At 35.7% G+C, this 26,583-nt stretch overlaps 1 protein-coding gene across 1 annotated transcript in view; it reads left to right on the forward strand.

Annotated features, from left to right (window-relative positions):
• gabrzb (gamma-aminobutyric acid type A receptor subunit zeta, b) overlaps nt 1–26,583 on the forward strand; it is a 53,699-nt gene that overhangs the window by 15,523 nt on the left and 11,593 nt on the right. Inside the window, exons 3-6 of the mRNA XM_039648495.2 lie at nt 16,552–16,664; nt 19,971–20,038; nt 20,964–21,181; nt 21,933–22,015. Coding sequence (XP_039504429.2) covers nt 16,552–16,664; nt 19,971–20,038; nt 20,964–21,181; nt 21,933–22,015 — 482 coding nt within the window. The remainder of the gene's footprint in view (nt 1–16,551; nt 16,665–19,970; nt 20,039–20,963; nt 21,182–21,932; nt 22,016–26,583) is intronic.

Genomic DNA, 26,583 nt, shown 5'->3' on the forward strand with positions numbered 1-26,583 from the left:
GAAACAAGAATAAATATTTGCCAACGGGGTCAAAAAAAAATCTACATGAAAAAGATTATTTTTCTGAACCCATTGGGAGATATTTTGTCTTGTTTTTAACTATAAACTCAACTAATATAGATTTTTTTCTTAAGTTTGTTTCTCCAGTAAATGTATCTTGAATCAAGAATGGTTAAGAATGTCAACCAATCAAAAAGAGCGTAATCTTCAGAATGACATTTTCAACCTATTACTCCAACAATCATAAGCAACACACAGAAATAAACTTTTGAGACATTTGAAAACACATCGACACAAACTCTTCGTTTTATTTTGTAAATAAACTATTAAAAATGCAAAATACCTAATTTTTTTATCAACATTACCATCTCTTGCATTTGGTTTTAACTGTTCAATATTTAAAAAGAAAAAAGAAAGAAAACGTGAAAAAAATGACGTTTTATGATTACATTATTTAGGATTCAAACTATCCTGATGTAGGACATTATATTTATTAAACTTCTATGTTCTTTTATCTGCTCGATTCCCAACCTTAACCTCATTGCATGGACATTTGAATTCTATAAATCACATTTTAAACTTGTAAATGGACAATTAATGCAATTGCCACATTTTAAATTTCCCATTGGAATTTAGTGGACTTTTTTTTTTTAAAGAGATGAGCTTTTACAGCTCTATTTTTAATAAGTCTTAAATCAACCAGAAGATTTTTTATTTCCAAAAGAGGAGTTCAAATAAGAATCATGCATATTAAAGTGAAACTCGCATGGCTTCTTGAAGGCTCTTTCTGAGATTATACTTGATGATTTATTGTGTTCAATGTTTCCTGCTTAGAGGGTTTCATGATGCAATGGGTTTCATCACATTTTGACCTGAAAAACCTCTATATTCTTATATGAAGCTCTTCAGAAAAGCATTCCTGTTATTTGAACATTGTATAAAGGGAGAGTAAGTTGTTTGCTCATGTAGAAGTCGCTGTTAAAATGCTAGGATATTATGGACAGTGTTGTGTGTTACTTAACTACTCTTTCCAGTAAAAAGTAGTGTAACGCGCTACTACTGAAAATTTGGTAACGAAACTTAGTTTCTTTTTCAATTCAGCAAAACGTTACTTTTCCTGGGGAAAAATTTGACAGCAAGCTGTTTACTTTTCATAATCAACATGGATGGGGAAAAAAAAAAAACATTATAATATTTTAACAAATATGAAACTAAATGCGCTTATTTAATGCCACGTACAGTAGGCCTAGACTCTATTTGTACAAATTGCTGCACATTCATTTAATTCTGAATTTTACACTCATAAGTTGAAAGGCATTTCAAAATTTATCAAGTTGACGGATAATTGTGCATGCATTTATTAATCATTATGATACTAAAATCATAATACAGATGAGCCCAGAATATGAACGCAATGTGTTTGATTACACGTTAAGTATTTTTCCTCCCATAGAAAACCATTATAAGAATGCTTAATTTGCCTCAATGCAGATTAGAAATATAGTCCCCTTATTACAGTATGTTGAAATAATGTTTTGGTCTTTCTTGCTTTCTTTCCACCCCCTCCCTAGCGCTGCCCATGCATATCCCCGGGGCCCATGTTAACTTCATATAAAAAAATATTAAAAATTTTGATAAATGCATTATAGTAGAACTTTGTCGGCCTGCACATTTAGGAACAGATAGTGGGTTCTGCCTAAAGTCAAGCAACATAAAAGTAAGGTAAAAGTAACAAGTAATGTAAAAGTTACTTTCCAAATGGGGTAACTAAGTAAAGTAACGGATTACTTTTGTTTAAGAACACTACTTTTTAAAAGAAACTTCCCCAACACTGGTCGTGGAGGGGTTAAGGCAAGGCAAGTTTATTTATATAGCACATTTCATACACAGTGGCAATTCAAAGTGCTTTACATGGAAGAAATTAAAGAAGTCAGATTAATTAAAACAGTTTAGAATAAAAAAATAAAAAAATAAAAAAAAATCATAATAATAAAAATAAAATACAGTGTCGAAAATAAAATGTACAGTAACAGTTGGACAAACAGTGGCACAGTGCTCATTCAGTAAATGCAATCAATATAAATAAAAACAGTTAAGAATAAAAATAAAATAAAATAAAGTAATATCCATATCTGAGATGGAAGAGATTGAGCTGGTTTACGGTGCTTGCATATCAGTGCACTTAGGGTTAAGTGCACTGATATGCAATTTCTAAGGTGTGCTAGGTTGTTGCTTGGGCGTTGCTAGGGCGTTGCTAGGGCATTGCTTGGTTGTTGCTAGAGTGCAGGATGAACTTCATACAGAAGTTTGAATGCTTAGTGTTTGAAACCTAATAATCAGTATGAGCAATAGTCATTAAAATAGGCAATTAAAATACTGGTGTTTGCAAAGTCACTGTGTTTTGGAAGATTGATCCAAACCCTTCCTAGCTCCCATTTCTATAAATTATCCTCAAAAGTATAAGTAACCCCCCCCCCCCCCCCCATCAGAAACTCTTAAAATGAGAGCAGTTGCTATAGCAACCATCCTGAGGGATTCTCTAATGCACTGCACAAATATAGACAAACATAGTTTGCATTCACTCATATTATTGTTTTTCTGCGATTTCTTTAAGCAGATCATGCCACCAGCTAGATGGTTTAAAAATGAAAGCTCAAGGTTTATTATTTTTCCCAATTTTTAACTGCTTGCAGCCTTGTTTTGTGATCACAGTGGACGTATATTATATTTAAAATATATATTGAGCGATATATCATGCATTGTTAGGGTAAAAACTTCTACTTCGCATCTCTTGCACTGAAGCCTGTGCTGAATAATCTCACTAATGTAGTCCAAGCGTCCTCGACATGTTTGAAGAGTGTTCGGCTGATGTTTACACTGCTGAATGCAGATAGGGTTTCTCTCAGGAGCACTTACTGACATAAAGGATTCTGTTATTGCTGAATTAATAAGCAGAAATATTCCCTCTGAATGCTTGACCTCTCTGGCACACAATCTTCCTCTTCCCTCTGTGAAAATGAGCTGTCAGTGTGTCGAAACTCAGCATTATATGTGGAAATGTGTTTAGGCGGTTTTGTTCCCTGTATATGGGTATTATATATAATAGTGAATCACAAAGGGATTTATTGTGGCACACTCCTGCAGGGTTCGGTTAATAATGCTTTTAGTTGAATGCTCACTAACAGCGCATCATGATTGTATAATTTTTTGGTAACACTTTACAATAAGGTTCATTAGTTAACATTAGTTAATGTATTTACTAACATGCACTAACCATGAGCAATGCATTTGTTACTGCATCTTTGTTAATGTTAGTTCATGAAAACACAGCTGTTCATTGTTTGTTCATGTTAGTTCACGGTGCATTAACTAATGTTAACAAGATTTTAATCAACTATTAGTAAATGTTGAAAATAACATTAACAAAGATTAACAAATGCTGTATATGTGCTATTCATTATTAGTTCATATTAACTAATGTAGTTAACTAATGTTAACTAACGAACCTTATTGTAAAGTGTTACCAATTTTTTTAATTCAGTATTTGCTGTAAATGTCATTTGGAGGTTGTTAAGTGTCTGTTTTATGCTCTACACAGAATTCAATCTTTTAATTTAATGAATAAAACAAAGTGTTTGTCCATGCAAAACTATGTGTGTGGTTGACGGGACGCTGCTAAAGTTGTGCAAAATGCTTTTTGTGTTTATTTCTGTGCATTTAATGATCAAACAAGTAAGCCCCGCCCCTTCTCAAAGAGCCCCGCCCCTTCACGATAATATCGTGTATCATCGATCTCATGGGCTGATGATAGGACGATATGAAAATGAAGCGTATTGCCCATCACTAGTTCGAACACTACTTTTTGTATTTTCCTGAGTGTAAGCAATAATAATATGAGGTGATGCTGTGCTTCGTGTGATTGTGAAGTAGGTCATTCCACACAATATTGTTTCACAACTCTTGTTAAACATTTAGATGATTTATGTGGTGTCGTGATTCGCCTACCGAATGCAATCTTGAGAGTTTTCCTGCGATCGGGTGTCCTGAGGATCCGCCTCATCCCGACAGGTAATATCGCAGGTAACATGTTTAGACCATCAGCAGAGAAGATCCACTCTGACACTGTAAAAAACATCCACATGAATCTCTACCTTTAGTTGTTGTAATTCTGTTTGGTGCCACTAGTGAAGCTTTAGACGCATTCATCTGAGATTGTAGATTCAATCAAAGCTATTTAGTCAATATTCAAAGTTCAATTTGATTACACACACACACTCTCTCACAGAAATGACCAGACACGTGCAATCTGAATAGGGCTGGGTATCGATTCACATTTCAATTTCGATTCGATTTCGATTCACAAGCTCTCAGTTCGATTCGATTTCGATTCTCGATTCAATTTTCGATTTCGATTCTCGATTCCTGATTTGATTCTCGATTCGACTATAATGAAGAAGATGTAATACAAATCCTATATTTATAAAAAAGAACAGTGGACATAAGTTTACTATTGGTTAATTTATACAAAGAAATTAAGAGCCATAAACCTGTATGTAAAACTCTTTTTATTTTAGGTACACTAAATGCATACAAAGAATAAACAGGATTTTGATGCAATATGCAAAAAAAGTCAGAACAGTTGCACAGCTTGATCAAACAGTATCATGTTATTTTATGTTTAAGATAGATATAGATAAATAAATATATAAATATTTAGACATTTTTTTACATTGATCTTACCTAAATGGTAATGTAAGTTTTTTTGTTTATTTTTGTTTTTTGTTTTAAGAGTTTATGTATTGAAGCTTGATTTCAATCTTTGAATTAAATTGAAAAAAGTAGCACAAATAAATACAATAGAATAAAGACACAAATTAAGAGACATTTTGGGGTAGTTTTTTGGGTATGTCAGAAATACTACAGAAACTGAATAAAATAATCCAATGTAAAATAACACTGGATAGTCTTTTTAGTCCAGACTGAATTAAATACAAAGGCTTTTAATTCTGATTGCTTACAATTAATACTATATTCTGTTGTTATGACAACAGAATTAATGACTGACACAAATGGCTGCGTTCACTTTAAGAACTAGTGCGTGAATCCATTACTGTTTCATTAACTTTCTGTCACACGCGTTTAATGCTAATTTAAGACATTACCGACTGTCTTTACGAGGTTACTCACCAAGACCAGAGTTTTGACATAATGTCGCGTGTTTTAACTGTTAAAGCGATATAATCCAGGGACAAAAATTTTGTTTCTGGCGAGCTGTTTGTGAGGCAGTGAAAGACATCTCTGAGAGTCCGCGAGCACGGGATGGTTTAACATTGCTTGTAAAACACAAAAAGACGTGAAAATGATAAACGTTAGTTACGATCATAGGTTACAATGCAATGCTGGCCCGATTGTTAAGTGAATATTCCGTCATGTCCCGACTCCTAAACGCGTGTGTGTATCGACAGCTGCAGCGCTTGGCGCTTACCTAGTGCAGAGAGACGAGAAGATGCAGCAGCGCGTCCGCGAGCCCTTTATATGGAAAAAATCGATTCGTGGCCGTTGAGAATCGATTTTGAATCGAACACATTTTAAAAAACGATTAATCGAAAAATCAATTTTTTTGCCCAGCCCTAAATCTGAACATCTCTAGTTCTTCGATCTCTGCTGCATAACGAAAACTCTCAGAAAAGTGTGTGTTCATGAGTACTTCGGTAAGTCAACAGGCTCAGAAACATCTCAAGGTCGACAGCTATGAAATTAAATCAGAATTGCCTGGCAATCAGTGAACAAACAGACATGGATCTGCTGAAATGCTCTTAGACAGGTGAGAGGGACGGATTACGCCACATATGTGGATTTTGACTGTAGACACGTTGGATTGTTTTAGTGCACATCCAAAAATTACCGCCTGCGCTGTCGCTAATCACTGATAGCACATTCAGACGTCCTTTAAGACTCGCAGACCGTGGAAGATTACCGTCTGTACCGACACCATTTTATAACAGTCTAGAGAATAAAAAAACACTGCGACTGTCACTGAAAACCATGTGAAGTTGCATAAGCTCAGATCAATCAGGTCCAAAAAGAAATACAAAACCGTTTGCAAAGACCCGCCCCCTTTAGTTACTGTTGCTATGTCCGACAAGCCACGCCTCTTTCACGCTCCACGCCATCTTCTCACGCAGACAACACACTGACAGACCAGGCTACTTTTGATATGAAACAAAGCCTCAACTTTCAAGTTGTTAATTTTTTTTATAACAAAATTTAAGCGATATACCGTTTTGTGGCTGTTCAATGTGTCTGACAGATCGCTCAGTTAAAGCTGCTCGTGCACCGATCATCTCTTCCATCTAGCTCATTTATAACGTGTAATGATGGTACTTCTTTGAATGAGGTCGATAAAGTCAAATACTTTTATGGCTTGACTCTGAACTTACATTTAAATGTCACATTGACTACCTTCTTCACAAAATTAATTTTGCAACCTGTGTTTTATTTCGATCCAGAAATTGTTTTACACTTAGTGTTAGGAAGAAACTTGCCACACAACTGATATTGCCATTTTTTGCCAAAATGCATCTAAAACTAGTCTTCTACCACTTAACACAGCATATAATAAACTCTGCAGATTCTCTCTTGGATGTTCTTATAATACTCATCATTGTGTAATGTATAACTTACTTAAATGGCCCTCACTCAAAACAAGAAGACACATACATTGGCTCGTATTTAAATGTGTACATTTTAACTATCCTCAATATCTAAACAGGTTTCTGGTACCGTATTTTTCAATTCATAACCTTAGGCATTCTACACAATATATCTTTTTCACTCCTATAGTCAAAAAAGCAATAGGACAGAGCATTTATGTTTAAGGCTCCTTCAGACTGGAATAAATTACCTTTAAATATACGATCTTAAATCTTTAAAAATAGTTCTTATTTTAAACTAAATTGTTCATGTTTCAGATGATACTACAGACGTGTATAATACAGTATGTGTATATATAAGTCACTCTATTCTTTGCTTTTGCTGGCAACTAATTGTTCACAGCCTCTGTGTGGCTATTTAGTGGTTGTATTTATCTAAATACTTAACTGTTTACGTCTTATTATTGTAATGTGTTTGATTTGTCCTTTGTTTTGTATTATAAGACCCCCTCGAAAACGAGATGATCCATCTCAAGGGGTTTATCCATTCAATAAACTTATCAAATAAACATGAACATCAGAAGGAATGTTGTTTTAGCCGCGGAAAGACGTCAGTACACACCGTTTTTCAAAGTCAAATCCTCTAACGTTAGTCTACTAACTCTCCTGACTGCTTTGTCGGACAAAAATGGCGAATTTGGTGGATGGCGGATTATGATTGGTCAGATCGCATGTCAATCAAACTCCAAATGAAGGGACAATAGAAAGAAAACATGTTTTGATAATGATATAGCAAAATGAGAGCAGTTTTTGTTTTTTTTATCCTCTATTGTATTCATCTCTGCTTGTAATTTCTTTATTATTTTCTATGCAGATTCACTCCCCTACAAAATCACCCCAATTATTCTTGAATGATTCAGATTCAGCTATTCAAACCATCTGGTGAAATTGTTTTTTATATCGCAATATATATCGCAGAAAAACAAAATATCGCAATGTAATTTTTTTCCAATATCGTGCGGCGCTAATCATTAGGACTACATTGATTAGATGTTCTCATCAAATCGCGTCTCGCTGCCGAAACCCTGAAGACGAGAGAATGAGCCGTTAATCGATCCGTGACCTCTGGAACATGCAACAGCAGCTCAGAGCCACGGGGGGTGTGGCACGCCAACAGGGGCGAGTGTGTGTGTGTGTGTGGCACAGTAAATCCTGAAGTGTCCTCTTCATGGAAGACAATCTGCTGAGAACAGTGAAAGCCAGATGGAGTTGTCCTGCGCTTCGGTAGTGAATCGGATGAATGATGAGAGAAAGAAGAGGAGAGAAAACGCTTTTTGAGTTGTGTGACCCGTCAGCTTTATTCTAATATACAATGTCAGAAATGCCGGATTTAAAGGGTTAGTTCACCCAAAAATGAAAATTAAGTCATTAATTACTCACCCCCATGCTGTACCAACCCCGTAAGACCTTCGTTCATCTTCGGGACACAAATAAAGATATTTTTGATTGAATCTGAGAGCCGAATCAGTCCTACATAGGATGCCTAAGGGACTGGCTCTTGACGGCCCATAAAGTCATTAAAGAAAAGGTTTAAATATCCCATGTGCCTACAGCGGCTCAACTATAAGTTTATCAAGCGACGAGAATACTTTTTGTGCGAAAAAAACATAAATAACGACTTTATTCCACTATTCCATTACTTCCTTATGGGCGCATGCGCGAGAACTGAGACGAGGACGTTCTCATTCGTCTACTTCTTGTTACCGGCTGCTCACCGCTTAGGAGTTTTACCGCCCCCTACCGTATAAAATGATGTGCTGATATAGCTGGAAGCGCAAAACTTTCTGTTTACAAGCAGAGGAAGATGCGCGCTGTACATACGCTTTTCAATTTGCGTATTTTCCGCACTATAAGGTGCACTTAAAAGCCTTTAATCTTCTCAATAAACGACAGTGTTCCTTATAATCCGGAGCGCCTTATATATGGATCATCATCTTATACGGTAGGTGGCGGTAAAACTCCTAAGCGGCGAGCAGCCGGTAACAAGAAGTAGACGAATGAGAACGTCCTCGTCTCAGTTCTCGCGCATGCGCCCATAAGGAAGTAATGGAATAGTGGAATAAAGTCGTTATTTATATTTTTTTCGCACAAAAAGTATTCTCGTCGCTTGATAAACTTATAATTGAGCCGCTGTAGGCACATGGAATATTTAAACCTTTTCTTTAATGACTTTATGGGCCATCAAGAGCCAGTCCCTTAGGAAGTCTATGTAGGACTGATTCGGCTCTCAGATTCAATCAAAAATATCTGTATTTGTGTCCCGAAGATGAACGAAGGTCTTACGGGGTTGGTACAGCATGGGGGTGAGTAATTAATGACTTAATTTTCATTTTTGGGGTGAACTAACCCTTTAAGGATGATTGTGTTTAAAGTTTGTTGTCTTGTAAACATATCAAAGTATGACTGACACAGCTGACCCAAAGCTCAGTTCATGGGAATTCATCTAATCTGTCTCGTATTATCATCGCTGTTGTATCAGCATCTGCTGTTATCAGTCACAAACACTCGCACAACGCATGATGATGAAACGCACAAATTAGGAATTCAGGAATAAAGTCGTCTAAAAATGTAGCTGATTACTTGTGGAGCAAGTAATACAAACTCAGACACACCCGACTGCTTTCATTTTCTCGTATCAGGATCGGTCCTTTACATCAGTGCAAAACCTGGTATGCAGATTAAGACGACTATTCGTCAGCATTGATTGATCCCATGTTGTAAGATATCAGTCATTTGTTTGTCATGTAAATTCATAGTATTTGTTTCCCTTACAAACATTTACATGATTTTTTAAATAATTTAAAATTAGCTATGGCCGTCATCTCATTCTGTCATGGTTTTATTGTAGTAACTGGATGTGTATTTTGACAGACAATGGCATTTATAGATAATTTAATTATTATTTATATTTTTTATTTCTGTTAAGATGTTTTTTTACTACTACTAAGTCGCATGAACCATTATTCTTAAAATACAAATATATTTAAGTTTATCATAAAATATATACATATAAATATAAATAAACATGTACACACAATACATTTAGTATACAAGAAAAGCCATCAAAAAAATACATTATAAATATAAATCATAATTCTCAAAATTCTCTTAAATATATACATACACAAATTTACCCCAAAAAAATTTGCATAAGTGTACTGGAAAAAAGATTTTTTTGAAATTTACCAAAAAATACTATTAAAATTTTTCTACTTCAATATTTCTTGTTCAATTTCTGAGTGAAAATAGTTTCTCCACCAGTGTTTGTGTATGTTTCTGTGTGCGACAGTCCGTGTCTGGCTGTCTCCGGTGTGTGTAAAGGGTTGTCAGTGTGTCGGCGCGGATGCTCATGACCTCCACGGCACCTCGAAGATCAAACCTCTAATGATGAAAGAGTAAGAGTAATGATGTGAGGAGAAAGTGGCTCTGTTTTGCGATGGAGATTTAGGTCAGATGCGGAGATTTCCTAAAATGTTCACAGTATTGAAACTGACTTATAGTGACTCGGAATTATTAAACTTTGAGGACGTGTTTTAATTAACATACACAGTGAAAAAACAAAAACAAAAACAAAAAAAAACACGGGTTATTTGTTTAACCCAACCGTTGGGTTACACATATTGGGTCAACATGTTGAGTTATTTTTATTAATTGTGTAATTGCGTTATTAATTGTATACAGAGAAATGACACACTTGCCCTTGTCATGTTGAGATCAGTAAAGTGTGTGAGGCACCGAGTGTGTACTGAAGTCTGTTGCAAGGTCGCAAATTATATTTTCCATAAGGGACAATATTTGCCCTCTGGAATTAATTTCCATTTTTTTTGTTTGTAAGGTCAATTTTCACGTGGCATGCGTGTATTGCACAATGTTGTATAATGTAAATAGCCTACAAACAGGAATTCATTACAGGGAGGGCTGCAATATTCTTGATTGCCCCTGATATTGTTGTAATAATTATTAGTATTAAGTACATAAAACTTGTTTTTGGGAAACCGTGCATCATATTCTTTTAATCAACATTAGTTTATTGCTTTTTACACATTAGAAAATCAAGACTTCACATTGTTTATTTTATTAGCATCTTCTTCATCATTGTAAACACTTGTGATTGGCCGCTGCATTCGAACGCTCAGCAGAAACGCGCTTGATTGGTTCTAATGCTCAACCATACAAAAATACACAAAAATAATGTTTTTTTTTTTAATGCGAAATGCAAAATCTAAATGTAATGCAGCAATCTACACTTCATTTCCACATTTCTCTTTAATCGCAACAGTCGTAATGAATTGTTTTTGCCCAATTGAATATTTGGAGGGTATTTTTGTTCATTTTGGTGGCATATCTTGTTTTTTAATGGGTATAAAAGAGCATGTTGTCAAGCTAGTGTGAGTGTGGTTAGTGTTCAGAAGTGGCTGTGCATCATTGCACTGATGTCTTTTGTGTAATGCATCTTGCATAGCCCTGTTTTTGCAGGTTTAAATAGAAATGCATTTGAACTTAATCATTCCAACAGGTTCTGGAGAAATAAATCTATTTGCAGATGGATCCATCCGACAGTGACCTGATGAGGTGCTGTCAATCTCACAATCCCATCATCCTGACAGACATGAGTTGATAAGCCTCGTTTCGTTGCTGCATGACTTCCAGTCCGATCTGAAATGCTGCTTTCATGATTGAATTCATCGACCGTTTCTCTGTTTTCTAAAATGAATCATTAGGAAACAACACGAGCTGTCACATTTTCTTTTACAAGTTCTGTTGTTTTTACTGTAATGTGTGCATCTCATGAAACCTGTCACAAAATCTGGCTCATGTTTTATCCAAAATCAAAGTTGTTTTGCTTATAAGAGCATTTTCTGAAATGCATAATGCATATTCCCTCCAATTCTCATTATTGTAATGCCAAAAACATCACGCTCACTACTGTAATTATAAAGTATTATTTAAACTATCTAGTGTTTTTAGATCTAGGTAAAATAGGGTTTGTGCTAATCTAATAATAAAAAAAAACGACTGAAGTAAAATCATCGTTGAGAACTGAATTATTAAGTAATGCAAAACAAATAGGCTTTTTCTTTTTCTTTCTAAAAAATATAAATACATAATTTCGGTAAAACTTTAGTTTATGGTCCAATTCTCACTGTTAATTAATTGCTTATTAGCATGCATATTGATATTTCTAGGATATTGGTTGTTTATTAGTACTTGTAAAGCACACATTAATAACTTATTCTGCAAGACCATATTCTACATCCCTTAATTTAACCATTAATAAGCAGTAATTAGAAGTTTGGGGCAAAAGTGGGAGTTAATAGTGAGATTAGGACCCTGATCTAAAGTGTGACCATCATTTCTTATATTATTAATATGTTTTGGTCTTTGATTTTGGAGTGAATTGTGACCTTGTGAGATTCACCCTGATATGGCGAAATTGAAGGTCATGTTAGGATTTCTAGTGTGTGAAATCAAAGCCAAACACTGTCAGAAACAGAGCTGGAGAGGTTCCTTCTCATCCCACACACACACACACACACACACACACACACACACACACGCACACACGCACACGACACCACAGGCCTGGCAGAACAACAAACGCTCTGATAAAACGCTCCGCATCCACTGGCACTCATTGACACACACACACACACACACACACACACACACACACACACACACACATTCAGAGCAGTCCATGGCTCGATCACTGGCTACATAAATGCACAACTTTTGTTTCAATCGGACTGAATTCACTCTGATTTACACTGAATGTCTAAATGTTTAAATGAACGCTGAACATGTGATCGGGTTGATGTGTGTAATATAATATTATATATTATATAATAAACTTAATATAATATCCGTCGTCCTGCTCCATTGCACACACACTGATGGAAGAGACGGGAAACTCATTTATACCACACTTTCACTTTATTCATCAGGAGAACGGCTCGTTCAGCGCATCACACGTCATCACGCTATTCCTACGCCATTGCACATGCGCAGTCCTTTCAGTTTCGGTTTTCAATACGATCAAGTGTTTACATGTTCTCTCGATCGGGTTAGAAAAGGAATAAACTGACCGTTTAACTCGGATCGATTTAGGTGTTTACATGAAGGCTTTCCAGTCCGATTGAGCCGTCAATCCCATTACTAACGGATTGTTCGGCTGCATGTAAATGTAGACGATGTGATGTGTGTGTTTCATAAGTGTAATGCATTATTTTGCTTAGATTTGATTAAGCTAGAATGAGAAAGAGGGACTTTGACGATTAAGAACCATTTATTACGTCACATTCTCAGTGGTTTCTCTCCCGATTTGATTAAATGGAGAACAAATGGAGACGTTTGCTGAAGTGTCCGGCTCCTCAGATGTTCCTCCTGAGATAAAAACTCACACACTTCTCATCTAGAGCTCAGAAAGAAATGTGTCAAGTTGTGTTAGTGATCTCGATGTGAACACACACATTTCTCATCACATGATCAAACTATCTGAGCTGCTTTCTTTTTTTAATTTGGTTGCTCGTAAGCATAGCCACTGACGATCCCGCTCTGGCTTTCCTCGTAGGGAAACTCGCCTCATACAACCCCTGCTAAACCTAACGAGGTGGAGGAACATTTGAGGAAACCAGGCTTGATTTTGTATTGTGTGTCTGTTTAGTTGCACAGCTGGAAACTCAGATCAGATGTTGTGCTTTTATAGCTCGGCAGACTAATGGAGTTTCTCAGATGTTCGTCCTGAAATGTATTTTTAGAAGAAGTATATATAGACCCTAACGAGGTGGTTGTTAACAGTACAGTAAGCGGTTGTGATGTTGAGATGTTTTGATCTTGGAACAAATATAAATGTTTGATTTCATTGAGTGGCCCGTCTCCTCCTCAAACGCTCTGGCACACTTTCATCTGCATTATTTCTCTTTTACACCATCATTTGGAGTTTTTTGTTAAACTTTGTTAAACAGAGACTTAAAATATTAGTTTAGGGACATAAATTTGTTTCCGCCACAAAATAGAATAATTGCGACTTTTTATCTCAGAATTGCGTGTTATAAAGTCAGAATTGTCAGATATAAGCTTGTAATTGCGAGAAATAAACTGCAATTCTGATATCTTTTCTCAGAATTACAAGTTATAAAGGAAAAAATTGCGTTTATATCTCACAATTGTCACAATTGCGACTTTATCTTGCAATTCTGACTATATCTCACAATTTCATGTTATAAAGTCAGAATTGGGAGATATAAATGCAATTCTGAGTCAGAATTAAAAGTTTATTTCTCGCAATTCTGACTATCACGCAATTACGACATTAGTATATCACAAAATTTTGACTCAGTATTCAATTCGTCACATTTATTTCTAAAACACTTTTCACAATACACAACACCGTTTCAAGCAGCTTTACCGAAAATGCACATTACAATAGCAAGTTTACATTTCACAAATTTAATTCAATTACAAAGAATTGCAAGATAAAAAGTTGTAATATGATAATTGTAAAATGGCATTTATATAATCTCAATATCTGCAATATAATTAAATTAATTTGCAAATGTGTTTATTTTACTGTCAAAATATAAATTTGATGGTTCAACATTTTAAAATGAAGAAATTAGGACAGCCATAAAAAATAATACTTACTATAAAATATTATTTTACAATGAAATATTACAATAATTATATGTATTTTTTTTTTTAAATAATAGTTATTAATATTATTCATATTTATAGCAATATTGATATATGAACAAAATATTAGCCACATTATCTAGCCCTAAAAACAAGCACAACAAACCTGGAATTGTTTTTAATCACATTTTAAATAGCGATCAGAAATTTCTGCCAAAGTCTATAGAAGCCTTCACAGTTTAAAATGAACTAGTTCAAATTGTAACCAAATGTTCTCTGGTTATGAGTTTGATCATTTCTATTTTTACTGTCAGTGTTTACCGTGCTCATCTATCCTGTATTTACTGTACATGTCACACATCTGTCATGTCATCATAAATGCGCTTTAGTTTCTGCTGAAGGTGCATTGCTATATTTTGCTGTTCTGCTCTAAAGCCAAACGTGATGCAATCCGAGTGCTGATGGCACGTTTTCACGTCTTCCACACTAACGGATCAAAGTAATCCAATTATGAAAATATGCATATTTTTTTCCAATCTTTTTTCCCCTCTCTATCTTAAAGGGATAGTTCACCCCAAAATGTGTCCGAGTGACGACAGTGGCTCAACCTTAAGTTTATCAATTGTCAAGTTTCCACCTCACCAAATGTTGAGGTGTCTATAAGCAAGACACCTAACCTCCTGATGAGCTATGAAGCGCTATATAAATAAAGTCCATTTACCATTTTATGAATTTGGCAGAAGCTTTTTGAATGAATTTGGCTTACATTATAGTAGGGCCTTATAAAATCCGTTTTATTTTTTCCCAAATTCCGTTTTATTTTTTCCCAAATTTCGTTTTTTCCGTTTTAATTTTTGCAAATTCCGTTTTTTCCATTTTAATTTTTGAGAATTCAGTTTTTTACTGTTTTTACAACCTTTACTGTTATTTTAGTTGTAAAAAGAGCTTTTAATGTTGCTTTTAATGTTAAAATGTACACAAATAAAATAGGCATTTACTCTTAAAATGACAAATACTGCATGATGCAACATAACACTGCACTCTAAGTACTTCAAGTAACAACAAAATATGGTTATGAGCTTTAAACTGTCCTGTAAAAATAAATTATATTAGTTTATATAAGTTAAAATAAAAGTCACACTCTAGCTGCGTCGTAACGTGCATACTATCCATCCTAAATAGCATGTGACATTACTGTCAATACTATTTCGGGCATAGTATGCACATTGGGACGCAGCTTCTGTCTCTCATGCGCACTGTCGAGCGCTCTCTCGGACACACTCGGTCTCTCTCGCGCGCACTGTTGAGCGTGCTGTCTCGTCTCTCTCGCGCTCTCTCGACTCGGACACACACACTCGGTCCGGCACCCCATAGACAGACGTGCATGGAGGGGACTTTGTGTGTGTGTGCGTGTGTGCGACGAGTTTCTTAACTTTTTCGCAGACGAAAGCAGAGCCGTGGAGAGCCGCTTCGCCGTGCTTTCAGTGGAAACGCGGCTATTGTTTTGAAGCCGTCATGAGCTGAAATGACGGGAGGGGTTGTGTCGCCCAGATTTGCTTCCTCATCTCTCTGCATTTTCCCCAGACATACGTTCTTCTCCCACACAAAAAACGAATTTCATTCCAAATATGTAAAATTCCGCATTAACACTAGATTCCGCGTTAATTGGCCAATTCCGCAATTCCGTCCGCGATTCCGCGTCGCGGAAATTATAGGGCCCTAATATAGCCTCTCGCTATATAGCCTAAACGCTGCCTCTAAACGCCGTCAGCGTTTATCACAGGTTCAGTTTAAAGTCTGTTTAGAGAGAACGGTGTCGTAGCGGCCTAATTTGAACAAATAATCGTGAATAAATCTAAAAAAGTGAATAAATCTAAACAAACTTTAGCCGGAAATTAACATTATTCAAGAACCGCTATAAAACCAAACCAATCTCTGTGACCTTAAATTATATGTTTATCTCTGTAAAGCTGCTTTGAAACAATCTACTTTGTTAAAAGCGCTATATAAATGAGGATGACTTGACATTGCATTTCAAGGTACACATTTCTTACATTCTTATCAGTTCTTGCCTTCCCTGGGAATCGAACCCATGGCCTTGGCGTTGCAAGCGCGAACGCTCTACTGTTTAATCTACACACAAGTAATGAGTGTGTGCGTTTGCTGAAAACGTTCTCTGTTCATATTCCTCTGTTTCCACACACAGGTTTTTGGAGAACTCGCTGCTCAGCGCCGAAGTGAAGGATGGAGAGATTCTTCCTCCGACCATCCAGAAGCTGATGAAAGGATACAACAAATACCTCCGGCCTTTCTTTGACAGTAAGGACGTAATGAATGTTTAATGTGTATGTGTAGGCGCCTCCTTTGAAAACAGATTGATTGATGCTCCATTATATTACAAATGTGAATTATAAATGTGATTAAACCACAGCATCATCAGTCAGAAAGACACTCAGGGCAAGTGTCGTTATACATGCATAACAACTAGGGCTGGGTATTGAGACAAATTTCACAATTCGATTCGGTTTCTATTCACAAGCTTGCAATTTGATTCGATTTCGATTAGATTCAATATTGATTATTTTGGATATCAGTTACAATAAATGGCCATTTTTCTCAAGGGAATCAAATCTCTTAACTAATGCTGTAAACTATGGGAGTCTAGTTGTAGCCTATAGGCTTCATTAGCCTAATATGAAGATAATAATGAACTGTTTTGTAGCTATACAAACACTTAAATTACACTTTTATTTATTTTTATAATAAGAAGATAATATGAAATATAAACATTTAAATGGTGGCTGTCATAAAAACTTGCAAGATTTATTCAAAACTGCATTAAATATTGAAGAACATTAAGATTATAATGCATATGTAATATGGTGTATATATTTAGCGAAATGCTCCTCTCTAGAGTTATTTTTTCTAGCTGACTAACGAGTTGATGTGGGTTTTCTGAGGTAAATATGACGATGACATTGATCACAAGCTGTTTAACTGACGTCTTTCCACGGTTGAAACGCTGATTGAGTGAATCAATGTGACATGATACGGATTTGGATAAGTTGTACTCTATCTTTAACACACTTTCAGATGCTCAGTCATGTTTATTTCGCGCCAAAACACTATTTATGTTTTTGAATTTCTAAAGAAAATGGACGTAATTTGAAAATTGAGACTTTGTTTCATATCAATAGTAACAAAGGACAAAGATTATTGCGATTTGTTGGATGCGCGCAGCCGTGATACAATGTCCCATTCAGTCAAATGAAACAGGATGACTAATCGATCCTTGAGATTTAAGAATCGACATCGGTTCGTAAAAATGAGAATCGATTAATATCAAGAAATCGATATTTATTACCCAGCCCTAATAACAACATGCGTTAGCTAACCCTGTCAGCTGCAGTTGACCCCACAGTAGAAGAAGACTGTTCATTTTACTTATTGTTGGCCAGAGGAGAACTGACTTTTTCACCTTTTTTTTGCTTTTGGCTTTTGGCTTGCTTAGTTGGGGACATTAAATTTAATATTCAACAATATTATCGATCTGCTGCATTGACACCATTATATCAGAACTGAACTGAACTGGACAATGACATCACGGTTTTCTCCAGAGCGGCTTTATATATAAATTAACTAAATTAGTATATATTTTACAACAAAAATGAACCATCACTGAACTTTCTTAAGGCGGACTGTGATGATATTTTCTTCTAGAAGCAAACCGTGTTGCATCATTCTCCTGTTATCTGCCCTGAAACACTCGCTGTTGTAAAAAGCGCAGTGTAAATAAAGCTGACTTGACTTCAAGTAATGAAAATAAATCCGAGACCCTTCAGAGGTCGAGACGAGTGACACACACGTGCTTCTCCTCGACTCCTTTTGTAAATTATTGACGTTTCTCCAGCCGTCTGGTCTCTTTCTTCCCTCTCTGCTCCACCAGTGTCGAGGAAGCTCTTTTAAAAGTGTAGCTTGTCAACTTATAACTTGGTCGCCTTGAAACTGAAGTTGCACTGGCGTTTTCTCCTCTGTTGTGTCTAGAGCCAGACCGATATTATCGGCCGATATTTGGCATTTTCCAAACTATCGGTATCGGCAGTTATAATGGCCGATAAATGAATATTTAAAAAATAAAATAAAAACGGATGAAAAACATGCTTGAAGTGTTGGAGTTGTATAGTTTGTCCACCAGAGGGCGCTCTACACCGTTCCTGTTGGCAACACTCGTTGAGTTGGTCATTGCTTGAATAATAATTAAAAGATCATCCCCATCAGTTCTCTTAACTCAAATAAGCGACAAAATTTGTGACTATCATGCCCAGTTTTGCTGTTAAATAAGCCGAGAGTGTTTAGCTAGTAATAGTTACGTTACGTTACGTTGTTACTGTGTAGTGACTGAAGTATTTCTTTAATAGCGCGTGACAGTTTTAGCAATGAGACGCATCATCTCTCCTCGGCCTGTTATATTGAACATGTATGTTTTATAATTTGCAGTATGACGTAATCCATTGCTAAATTATGGCTCATTATAGTCTAGCTAACCATAAAGCTAGCTAATGCCGCTATCATCAGTCTGATCTGTTGTGACAAGTTTCTTTTTAAAATGCATTATCATATTATTTTAGTTAAAACTCATAACTACAAATATCTAATGTTAGGGAAATCTGTTAATGTTTTGCTGCGCGTTTCTGGAAAAAAATAAATAAATAAAAAAGTATCGGCCGATATATCGGAATATCGGATTTTAAAACCAACAAATATTTGTATCCGTATCGGCCTTCAAAATCCTTTATCGGTCTGGCTCTAGTTGTGTCGTATATCCGAGTGAAAAGCTTCTGGAACCAGAACAAATGTGGGCGGGGCTTGATTTTGTCTGTGGGGAATTGATTGGAAGGTTCATTGGTTTTCTATTGGTGGATCTCATGTGAGTGACAGGTTATAGCCCCGCCCACATCATCAGAGATTAAGCCATTTAGGAGATAACTATAAGCAACTAACAAAAGTATTCCAGTAAACTGTAGATCATGGCATGGAAACACACGGACTGGTAAAGTGTAAACTTGATTGAGCGTCTGTTTAATGAGACAAAAACTCAGTTTGCAGCTTGTCTGAAAGCAATCGGCTGTTGATGGCGAATAATGTGCATCTTGCTCTTATATTATTATGTATTTCTCACAGCTGCTCGTCTTTGGAATAAATTGTGCCTTTGCTGGTGAATCCAAAAGGACAAATACTTCAATAAAGTGAAACTCATTGCCTCGGTTCAGTGGTAAACAGCTGCTGCTTGTACTCAGAATTGAATCAGTACAAAAAAAGAAAGAAAACAGTGATGAGAGCATTTTTGATTATTGCCTCAGCAAATATTCAAAATCATGTTGTAAACATTGCTATTTTTTGTTAATTTGTCCCCAAAACTGTTAATGTAAATCATCTACATGGCTCTGACTCACTGTTGAGCTGATGTACAGACTTTAGAAGAATAAAACATATTTGCTTTCCACATGATCCGCTTTAATGAGCCGAGAGTTTGGCTCGCAGGGTTTCCATCTTTAACAGCGATGCTCAGAATGATTATGCGATATTGAAATGCACATGATATTTACATGCCTTCTCTGTGTTTAGATGGTCCTGTCACGGTGGGCATGAGCTTAGACATCGCCAGCATTGACACGATCTCAGAGATCAACATGGTGAGATGAACAGTGCGACCTCACACACACACATATGATGAGATTATATACAGTATAAGATAATATGATATTTTATACGGCAGTTTACATTAACTTTATTTATTGCTCATACTTGTGGTTAAGAGTTAAGTATTATTATTATTATTATTATTGTTAACAACAGTCATTTAAAAAATAAAAATAATAACAATTATATGACTAATAATAATGAATAATGCTCAATAAATAATGAATTTAAAAACTACTTATTATTTTAAAAAATCCACACATTTTTAATCCACAATTATAATGAATAAAAATATTATTAAAAATATTTATTATTGCTATTATTTGTTTATTATTAAATGTAACACAAATAATAACAATACATAATTTAAAAATTTTTTAATAAATAATATTTGCTAATTATTTATATTTATAATAGTTATTATAGTTTGTTTTTATTTTCAAATGACAGTACTAAATAAAATAAATAACAATATTTATTTGTATTATTATTACTAGCATTAATATTAGTTTAACTTATTAAATTATTATTATTATTGACATTTTAATTTCCAAATTACAACAATGAAAAATAAATATGTATTTATTATTACTTATATTTGTTTATTATTAAATATAATAATACTAATAATAAGTAAAAAATTAAAAATTTTAAACTATTATTATTATTATTATTATTCAAATAATAGTTTTATATAATTTAATAATATTATTATTAAAATTACAGAAGAATAATGCTACCAGTAATTAATTATTAACTTTTATATTAACTTATGTATTATTATTATTATTATATTTAATGGCATAATATTTAATGATTTTATATATATATATATATATATATATATATATATATATATATATATATATATATATTTTTTATTTTATTTTTTAATAATAATTCCGTGTTTGATTGCAGGATTACACGGCCACCATCTTCCTGCGGCAGCGCTGGACGGACGAGAGGCTGGTGTTCGAAGGCAATAAGAGTCTGAGTCTCGACGGGCGTCTGGTGGAGCTGCTGTGGGTCCCGGACACCTTCATCGTGGACTCCAAGAAGTCCTTCCTCCACGACATTACAGTGGAGAACCGACTGATCCGGATCTTTCCCAACGGAACGGTCCTCTATGCCCTCCGGTGAGGTTTTCCCTGCTCTAGTGTTGTCAAAAGTACTGACAGAGAGTGTCTAATTACGGGAGAACGTCCACTCTCAGTAAATGTCACTGGCTGCAGTTCCACTCTGGCTCCACATGAGGGCGCTCACAGGTCTACGGAGATATACCCCTCAAAAAACGAACAGAATGCTAGCGTGTTTTGGGCTACAGCAACTCAACCTGCAAGAAATGGAAAGGACCTTAGTACTCGTTCATTCAACCCTTAACCAGGATTTCTCCATACAGTGTCTTCAATGGTCCAACGGGTCGAAGGTCCAGATGTGAGGTCCAGCCGAGTCTTATCTAGACAAACCAGCCGACATTTACAGCAAAATACACATTTATGTACTTTTAACCACTAATGCTGGTCTTACACTCGCTGTGATGCGACACACATTACGTCATCAGGGTAATGTGTCTTATTCCTCGGCTGGATCGTCTGGATCGATCTTATTCCTCGGCTGGATCGTGTCGAGACTTCGAAGCTGCACTGAAACTCACATCGACTGGACCATTGAAGTCACTGTATGGAGAACAATCCTGGAGTGTGTTCCTCAAAAACACATTTCTTTTCAACAGAAGAAAGAAAGACGTGAACATCTTGAGTGACGTGAGGAGAGTAAATCATCAGGGAAATGATTTAATTCTGAAGTGTAGGATGAATATAATAGGATGTGATGCATTTAAATATCAGATGTTTATGAATAATAATCTGAAGTGTGTGTTTTGTGTAGGATCACCACCACTGTGGCCTGTAACATGGATCTGACCAAATATCCCATGGACAAACAGACGTGCACCTTACAACTGGAGAGCTGTAAGAAAACACATGCATTCTCCATCTTTTACTGTGGGAACAACGGTTCGATAAGTGCTTAAATTAGACTTTTTTGAAATTTAAGTCCTTGAAACTCCTTGAAAAAGTCGTTTTTATGAAAAGGTACTGAAAAGCATTTGAGAGAATATGTGAAATTAGTGTCTAATTTTATTGATAAAGCAATCTTTTCACACACAAAATTATATCTACATCATATGGGCTGCAGATTGAGAGGCATTTCGCATGGCTTTGAGTGTGATATTGCACATAAATATCCATATATATAATACAGATAATGTTTAGATCAATCATTTGTTTGATAAGTGAGATCTCTGATAAAAGTACTGCTTAAAGTCCTAGGATTTCATTTCACAGACTCATATACATATTTTATATGAACATATTGGGGTCGCACAACTATAAAAGTGGCGCCTGAATGTGTCTGTATTTTCCATGCACTTAAGGTCATATTATAAACGAATATAAACAGACAGAAGATGCACCTCAGAAGTGTTTGTGTGTTTGTGTGTGTGACAACTGCTAGATTTGGGTCAATTTTGTGTCGCTTGAAACCGGATATGCCGTCGTTTGGGCCCTAAAGCTGCTCTCTGTTCTTGCTGACTTTATCTTTCTCTTTATCGCTCCGCCCGGCTGTCGTTCTCTGATCCTCTGCTTCTCTCGAGCCGTCCGTCTCTCTTCCACATCTTGTTTGTGTAAGAGCGCAGCGGGAGACGAGGAGGAGGTTCTGAAGTCTGTCTCAGACTCACCCACAATCCACCGGGTCTTTCTCTAAAGACGCGACAGATAGCGGCTAGCGTCCGCCCGATTTCAGGAAATGTCTGGGTCGGATCACTCTTGTTAGGGGTTAACAGTTAAAAGACCCAGAACCAGATATGAAGAATGAAGACCCGGAGTCAGAATTATAAAAATGAAAGAAAGTTTTACTGAACATAGTTTGCCATTTCATCAGCAGAAGTCAGCTTCAAGACTCGCTCAGGAGTTCGTAGGCCGCCCCCTTACAGTTACAAAGATCACGGCAGTTATACCATTTTCAAGGTCTAAGCTACGTCATTGCTTACACGTTGAATGATTCTCATTGGCTACGATATAGATAAACACAGTAATTTTCCACACATATACAGATAGACGAAACATATCTCCATCGATGAGGCACGTCATGACCTTCCAGGTCACAGATTTGGGTTGCTGGCGCCAGTGTGTCCAGAACAACAACTCATTCAATCTCCAATAATGGCAGTGGTTCCTTAACCTGCAACTAAGAAGACTAACACTAAACTTTAGTCTAACTGGAGTAAGACTTTAACAAAGAAATAGTGCCTTAAACTGTTGGCTTCAATGACCCCTTTATGTTTTAACACTCAAACATAAACCAAATCCCTATTTCCCTATTATTTTCACTGTTACTGCATTCACATAGGACACTAGCAAATAGGAGCTCCCATCAAGGCTGAAGAGAGTCTGAGCGGCTTATTATCAGTTAAGTGTACCAAAACATAATGGTAAAACATTCGCTCGTTTGGGAGAAAAACAGATAACATTTGCTTCTCAGAAAGCAAATATAATAGAAAGAATACAGTTTAATATAACAATTAAAGTTCAATAAAGCAATGCTCAATATAGCTTGACCATCTGTACAGAGAAGTATCATATGTGTTGGACATATGTGTTCACGACGCCTTTATGATCCATAAACCTTTCTCCTGAGACCAGAGAAAGAGACAAATGGCCTTGTGCACCTAAAAGAAGCTGGTGACTTGTGCATGTACATCAGCATGCATTTAAGAATATTATTTCACAAGCAAAAGCACAAAGAATACATTTATGTCAATAAATGATTAAGTAACAATAAACATACTTAATTATTGATTTTATAAAAGAAATACATAATCATTCAAAATTATATTATGAAATATATACTGAAGAGGCAAGGGATTTTGACCACCCCTTCACTCTCCACAAATCAAAAGACAAAACAAAGGTTTCTTAAAGGGGACATATCATGCAAAATCCACTTTTTAGCCCTTAAATGCATTTTGTTGTATATTTGGAGTGTTTATAAGTACAGAAAAGATTAAATTATTCTCTTTTCAGGTGATTCGTTTATATCTTTATATTCTGTTTTGGTCATATTTTTCAACCTGTTCAGATTTTTCTGGTTTCTACGACGTTTTTTTAACTATTACGTCATAGTATTTGCAGCGGAACTGACGAATAAGGACATCGACTACCGGCCCAACACTTCCAGCAATCCGCCATTATTATTTCTCGCTGTGATTTTGTAGTCCGAGCTCAAAGATGCAGAAGTTACGAGAGGGCAAGTCAAAATGTTCGGTTGTTGGATGTACGTTAGTGACCTGAAGCACTTCAAGGATTCCCACTTCAACAACCTCCGCCAGTAACGTTATACAGAAGGGTTTGCCGATCGACTTCGTCTGAATGAGGGGTAAATCCTTCTATCATTTAATTTAGCTGCTGTGTTTTCTGATGCTTTTCTACACGCAAGTTATTATATTATTATTAAGACAGATTTTTAGTGGTAAGATTAGACCGTAGTCATTTATCTTGTGAGTGTGCTTGTTTTAACAAGAGAAATAGTCAACTTTAATAACACAAAACGGTTAACTCTCATACCAATATATCCATATGAAGAGGTTGTTCTGCAGGTTCGTCGTCGTCTTTATCGACTCGCTCGCTCTGGCTCGAATATGTAAAGCTTGATGGACAAGTCTTCCGTTATTGACATTTTGTTAACGAGTGACTAAAAATGTTCTTTGATTTGAAGCTATAGTAGGCCTATATAATCGTATATCTCTTATCAAACTACAATAATGGCCGAACGTGGGGAGTTGAACCGACCGTGAACTCATGGACCTGGAGAGCGGGCGGGGTGTGACGCATCTCCTTTTTATTTAAAGGGGCCGTTTTGAAACGGGTCGCTCAAAGACGCACATCAGAAAAGGGGCTTGTGGAGCTTTAATAATGAGGAATTCAGACCCAAGCATTGCAGTTAGGCTTTATATCGCAACGGTATGATTTATAAGTAAAAATGAATGATTTAAAAGCATGATATGCACCCTTTAAGCCTAGTTCACACACTACATGATTTTAAGCCCAATTTGCAAATCGTTGAGCTCGCCGACAGGTCAGGGTGCTATCGTGGGCAAATCGCGTGGGATTAGCGGGCGATGAACGCTTGCCAATCTGTTCGTATGAAAGAGCGAACAACGCATCAAAGATGCTCACAGATGCATCGCCAAGCTCATAAAAATATCTAGCATGCTAGATATCCAGAGCTGTCGCGCGACTCAACCTTAGTGATGTCATGAGCTACAGCCAATCAGAGCAAGGCATGGGTTGAGGTCACCGGGTAAATCTTAGTTTTTCTTTTTTTTTTGCATTTTTTTTTCTCTTTTTTTCTCAAATCATCGCGCAAACAGTTTGCAGCACTAGTTTCTGTCTGACGTCCATATTGGCATGTTGTGTTCTTCGTCTTCTTCTCTGGGTATTGGCGCACGTGCTGTTTCGCGTCATTTCCGGTTTGTTTTAACGTGTGATTTTTCGTGACAAAACGTGGTTTGTAGACAAGATAGAATTGTTGGGTGACACATTTTACACCAAAATCTAAGAGCCATTTCTTTTTTTTGGAGAAATTTTTCAGATTTTTTTGCACAATTTTACATATGAACGTAATGTGCCGTTCTTGTACAATTTTGAGTGTATTTTTCCATGTAAAGATTATTATTTTAGCACATTTTACACCAAAATCTTAGAGCAATTTTTTTTTTGCAGAATTTTTTTTGATTTTTTTTGCACAATTTTACATATAAACGTAATGTATCCTTCTTGTGCAATTTTGAGAGTATTTTTCATGTAAAGATTATTATTTAAGCACATTTTACACCAAAATCTAAAATCTAAGAACAATTTTTTTTGCAGAAATTCAGATATTTTTGCACAATTTTACATATGAACGTAATGTGCCGTTCTTGTACAATTTTGAGTGTATTTTTCCTTGTAAAGATTATTATTTAAGCAAATTTTACACCAAAATCTAAAATCTAAGAGCAATTTTTTTTTGCAGAAATTCAGATATTTTTGCACAATTTTACATATGAACGTAATGTGCCGTTCTTGTGCAATTAGAGTTTATTTTTCATGAAAAGATGATTATTTTAGCACATTTTACACCAAAATCTTAGAGCAATTTTTTTTTTGCAGAATTTTTTTGATTTTTTTGCACAATTTTACATATGAACGTAATGTATCCTTCTTGTGCAATTTTGAGAGTATTTTTCATGTAAAGATTATTATTTAAGCACATTTTACACCAAAATCTTAGAGCAATTTTTTTTTTGCAGACATTTTTTTTATTTTTTTTGCACAATTTTACAATATGAACGTAATGTGCCGTTCTTGTGCAATTTTGAGTGTATTTTTCATGAAAAGATTATTATTTAAGCACATTTTACACCAAAATCTAAGAGCCTTTTTTTTTTTGCAGAAATTCAGATTTTTTTGCACAATCTTACATATGATCATAATGTGCC

Source organism: Pimephales promelas, chromosome 11, assembly GCF_988280905.1.
Source record: "Pimephales promelas chromosome 11, fPimPro1.hap1.1, whole genome shotgun sequence".
NCBI classification, from domain to species: domain Eukaryota; kingdom Metazoa; phylum Chordata; class Actinopteri; order Cypriniformes; family Leuciscidae; genus Pimephales; species Pimephales promelas.